This window comes from Rhinoderma darwinii, chromosome 10 (assembly GCF_050947455.1).
Source record: "Rhinoderma darwinii isolate aRhiDar2 chromosome 10, aRhiDar2.hap1, whole genome shotgun sequence".
In the NCBI taxonomy this organism is placed as follows: domain Eukaryota; kingdom Metazoa; phylum Chordata; class Amphibia; order Anura; family Rhinodermatidae; genus Rhinoderma; species Rhinoderma darwinii.
In genome coordinates this window covers 97684019-97689753 of record NC_134696.1, presented here as the reverse complement: position 1 = coordinate 97689753, position 5735 = coordinate 97684019, and the positions used below count along the sequence as shown (strand labels likewise).

General features: G+C 37.1%; 1 protein-coding gene across 1 annotated transcript; it reads right to left on the bottom strand.

Annotated features, from left to right (window-relative positions):
* Positions 1-353: 353 nt before the first annotated feature.
* LOC142662668 (formyl peptide receptor-related sequence 1-like) lies at positions 354-2723 on the bottom strand. The gene is made up of 2 exons (XM_075840880.1): positions 2665-2723; positions 354-1335 (listed from the first exon to the last, which is right to left on the bottom strand). Exons 1-2 carry the CDS (start codon positions 2721-2723, stop codon positions 354-356), a joined length of 1041 nt encoding a protein of 346 aa, XP_075696995.1.
* Positions 2724-5735: the final 3012 nt, after the last annotated feature.

Genomic DNA, 5735 nt, shown 5'->3' with positions numbered 1-5735 from the left:
AAAATGTGAGCTTATCATGTGCTCTATTAGCTAGTATGAAAACTGGAATATTTTAGAAGTTTTTATATAAATAAGCATATAGAGAAAAAAAACAATGACCACATTTTTCATAATAAGTTGTCATATGTTTGTACACCTGGAATAACACTATTTCTGGCCATTATATCACTTGTATTCTGCATTATTTAGCAGCTTTCCCCTCTGCAGGCTCTATCTTCAATTCTCAATTGTCTCTGAGCCAGTAGGCGAAGTATAGTATTATATTAGAATAAGTTGTTTGAACAGTCAATATCTATTTAAAATTCTGGATATCTATTTTACAAAGATTTCCATATAGGTAAGAAGAATATATTTCAAACATCTGTAGTGCGAGTATCTTCAAGATCCCCTCGTTCTCTACATTCGTCATCAGGCGGTTCACTTAAGGCTCTTTCAAGCCTGGAGAGAATAGACCTTAAGAATAAACCATGCTTAAAATCTTGGGCCATAAAAACATAAATGATTGGATTGATGCAACTGTTAAGGCAAGCCAGGTTGGTAATAATAATGTTTACCATAAAGAAGTTAAGGCTTTCTTCATAATACATGGGAGTGAGTGGCCAGATGTAATATGGAAACCAGCAGATAAAGAAGCACAATATAACAGCGGTGATGATCCTGTAGGGTCTCCGGGATCTCTGGGGCCTTTTCATTTTTCCAAGTTTGAGAAAAATGGCAACATAACTGATCAAGATGATGAGAAAAGGGATCACAAACATTGTAACTAACCTGATCAGTTGAATGGTCTGTTTTATGCTAAAGGCGTAGGGATGTCTACCGTCTACACACCATTCAAAAAATTCATCAACATGGAATACATATAAGTAAATCACTAAACCAGTCAAGGGAAGACTCAACACCCAAATGACTGCCGCGGTGATTCTCAATAGTTTCTGTGTCCTGTGAACTTTAGCCCAAAATGGCCACATGACCGATACACAGTGGTCAATACTCATGGCCGTCAAGAGAAGAACACTGGCACTCACATTCATATTGAACAGAATAATGTACAATATACAAAAAGATGAGTTGGAGGTAAGTAAAAACCATTCTGCAATTCGTAGAGGAAGAGAAGCGCAGCACAGGAAGTCCGCAATGGCCAGGTTCAGGAACCACACGGCACTGATATTCCCCTTCATTCTGAATCCGGCAATCCAGATAACTAATCCATTCCCAATGGTCCCAAGAGCAAAAATGATGCTGTATAAAGTAATTGACATCTTCTGTACAATGTATAATTTAACTGAAGACTTGTCGTAATTTATGATACTTGTCTCATTGTCGTTGTAAGATGACCTTAGAAGACATGATAGGGTAGAGGTTAGATTTGTGATTAATTATATCTTCATAATTATGTACATTGTGTAAAGAAGTATACATGGAGGACAGGGGGCAAAAACCAAACTAAGGTCACTTTGTGGCACTGGGTCACACCACCATATTCCCCCATCCCAGAACAGGAGGTCCCAGGCCTCGTTGTCCCTCCCTTTTGATTTCTTTTGAACCAGTAACACCCTCCGACCAGGTTCTTCTCTTATGTCTTTGCAATTTCTGTGAAGATAAGAAACCCAGTACAGGTTCACCATGTCCTTAAGAAAGGGCTACGGGGCCAACCTGAGCTCGGCCTCTTTCTTCAGAAACATTGCCTTGATGCACATTGCTCGTCATTTACTAGATCTCTGTTTAATGTCATTGACTGGGAGAGTTTACTACATCGGATAAACTAGTCAATTAATGTGAGCTACCAGCCAAAGGTTTACAGTGATAACCCATACCTACACTGGAACATTGTAGCAAACACTCAGGGTAGTAGACAGATTTATGCTGCCGTTCTATTTATATAAGGGTTGACTACACTAATACATTTGAACAAGCCCTCCACTCTGGGAAATATTTCATTCTCTGGATGTAAACAAGACTGCAAGAGGAGACATTGAAAAACAAGAGAGACTCAAATAATTTTACAAATTTTTTCAATATGCATCATTTGCTTCATTTATACCATGGTATTAAATTTCCCTGCAGCGCCACCACAGGGCAAGTGTGGCATTACATACTACAGACTTCCCTGAGTCCTCCAAAAAGATAGAGACACTATTTGTCATTGATCATTGCTCTCCGATAGGTAACAGATCAAGGTCAGGAGCAGTGACTCCCCTCTATTTACCCCTAATAGGGTATTTGAAAATCTTAAGACAACCCCTTTAAATGAACAACAGAAACTCTCTCGTCAGGGTATGTTCAGACACAACAGAGTTATTCTGCTGCAGATTCAGCAGCTCCGGCCATGTCAGCTGCCCCCTACAGGATATTTTGCTAACCAAATGTAAGTGACGTCTTAATAAATAACTGCAGTGAGAACGTCTATTTAAGGTTCTGTTCACATCTGTGTCATTGTTATAAAAGGAAACCACAATGCAGCGCTAGATCCGCTGCACTATGAACATCTGCGACCGACAGATCCTTTATAATGAGGTCTGTTGAGTTCTGACAAGTTTTCCATCGTTTTGACATGAAACATAATGCAGCATGCAGTCAGAATCTACACAAATAATAGATTAAAAGAAGTGTAAACTACTGAACATTTATGAGGAAAACATCGAAGAATGAGGAATATAAACTTACTGGTTGTTGTAATCCGGAGTTATATCAGAAAAGGTCCGGTTCAAATCTGAAGTATTCATTCTTACTTTTTTCCTAAAATGATAAATATATTTATAATAATGATAATAATAATAATAGTAATAATAATAATAATAATAATCATGATAATAATGATGATAATAATAATAATAATAATAATAATAATAATAATAATAATGATAATAATAATAATAATGATAATGATAGAAAAACAAATTTGTTATTAGAGATAAAAAAAAATCAAACATTTATTTAGATCAAATCAGATTGGATCCAAATAAAAGTGCCGTTAATTGCAAGTGTCCCGATTGCCCTGTCTGACTCTCTGATGTCTTCTAGGACGGTATCCAAGTTGAATGTAGTTCTAGGAGATATCAGTGAGTCAGACAGGGCAATCGGGACACTTGCGATTCCACCCTTAAAGTAAGAAAAATGCCATACTCACTTCCCCTGGTCTCACATAGCGACACATCCCTGCCGGCCTCCTGAGATGACAATCACAGGCTGCAGTGGTCACATGGGACAAAACGACAAGATTTTAGTAGGTTGGCCGGGATGCGACAGATCAGGTGAATATGGTATTTCTTTTATTTTAGTGTTGGAATTGCAAGTGCTCTGATTGCCCGGTTGGCTTTATAAAGTTCTCTTCTCCACTTTTCCTTTTTTCAATCTGTAAAATGAAGGTGGCCGCCATTTTGCCGGTTCATGTGCCGTGTCTGGATTTTAAATATTATTATAATAATAATAATAATAATAATAATAGAAACCAGTAAAACATTTTCAGCATCCAAACATGAATTTCTTGATTATATTACACTCATGTCAGAGTATGTAGAAGCTTCAAATAAACATCTTCTTGTAAAAGGTCCTTTTCTTGTGTCTAAGAGTCAAATTTAGGGAAAAAGGACAAGGTAAAGCTGTAGTGAAAAAAACTGATCCACAGAAATCTGTAAAACAAGTAATCTCCTATACGAGGCATCCCAAATATACTGTATGAAGCACTGAATGTAGGAGGCAAAAAGACCAAAAATGCTTGTGGTCCTTTAATGTGGGACTACTGTATTATCTATACTTTAAGGGCATTCTGTGGCGGATCTGCCCAATATTGGCATTGAATTGATGCGGACTAGCCGTTGCGTATTGAGGTGAAAGTACTTCCCTTCTCTGTATCAGTGCAGGATAGAGAGAAGGGACAACCCTTTCCCTAGTGAAAGTAAACGAATTTCATACTTACCGGCCGTTGTCTTGGTGACGCGTCCCTCTTTCGGCATCCAGCCCGACCTCCCTGGATGACGCGGCAGTCAATGTGACCGCTGCAGCCTGTGATTGGCTGCAGCCTGTGATTGGCCTGTGATTGGCTGCAGCCGTCACTTAGACTGAAACGTCATCCTGGGAAACCGGACTGGAGGAAGAAGCAGGGAGTTCTCGGTAAGTAGGAACTTCTATTTTTTTTACAGGTTGATGTATATTGTGATCGGAAGTCACTGTCCAGGGTGCTGAAACAGTTACTGCTGATCGCTTAACTCTTTCAGCACCCTGGACAGTAACTATTTACTGACGTCGCCAAGCAACGCTCCCGTAATTACAGGTGCACACACATAGTCACCCGTAATTATGGGTGCACACACATAGTCACCCGTAATTATGGCTGCACACACGTAGTCACCCGTAATTATGGGAGCCCCATTGACTACCTCAGTCTGGCTGTAGACCTAGAAATACATAGGTCCAGCCAGAATGAAGAAATGTCAAGTTAAAAAACCAATACGCATCCGCAGCACACATAACATCTACATTACATCTGCGGACTTCATTGTGGAACTTAGAATCTCCATTAAAGTCAATGGAGAAATTCCGCAATGAGTCCGCAAACAGTCCGCCACACGTCCGCAACAACCATTGTATGCTGCGGACACCAAATTCCGCACCGCAGCCTATGCTCTGCAGCGGAATTGTCCGCAACATGTAAACGAACCCAACCACAAAGCTGTGGAAGGCAATGGAGAAACGGGTCCGCTGCGGATTTCCGCTGCGGAGTGTCCGCAGCGGAATTCCAGAGCAAATCCGCTACGTGTGGCCATGCCCTAATGGTCCCAATGCAGCCTGAGAGAGTTTAACAACTCATTAAGCTCTGCTATATCTGTATATACTGGGGTGGTATTTTACTCATACTGATATTTTATTATAGACACATTAGTATATGAATGTTAGATAAGTTATGTTGATATTTCCATTTTTTCCTTTTCCCTTTTTCTTCCATTATTTTTTTTAAATCTATTTTCTTATGATACTAAGAATATTGTAGACTATGCAAATAGTGAAGACTTCTCAGATAATCTAAGTTATAAATAATTTGAATGACCCTTTATTAATTATACAATTCTTACAACATTTTTGGGTTATTTGTAACATACATAAATACTGTGATGTTAAGAAATTATAATTACTCTGGAGATCATACTATTACTGCCCCAGATTTCCCTTGCCAAAAGTCCTCTCCCCTTTATTTCCACATACAGCACAGTAAGAATAATTTTTTCAATACCAAATGTATTAGACATTAAATAATTTCCTAGTCATAAGTAAATATAACCGTAGAGAGCTGGAGAAACTTATTTCTATCATTGGCAAAACTATAAATTCATTTTAGAAAGGACTGTTATTTAATTTTCCTCTATAATCAATATACAATTTATTTGTCATTTTAAAAAAAATATTTTATTAAAAAAAGTTGACTATTAATTCTGGGTGTATTGTCTTTTTAACTAATTGAATTTAGTATAAATTAATTACATTTTCTAAATTAACTTTCTTGACAAAAAAAACCAAAATAAGTATTATTGGTTAAATAATTGTTGAATAATAAAATTATAATTTAAATTTAATGTTTTAATAATTGAAATTACATTTTAAATTAAATAATTCATAAAGTTTGTAATCCAAAATACTTTATTTCCTTATTATTAGAAATATAATCATGATGTTAATGATGATGATTATTATTATTATTATTATTGTCTCTTTCATTTAGAAATCTTGAATTTCATTAATAT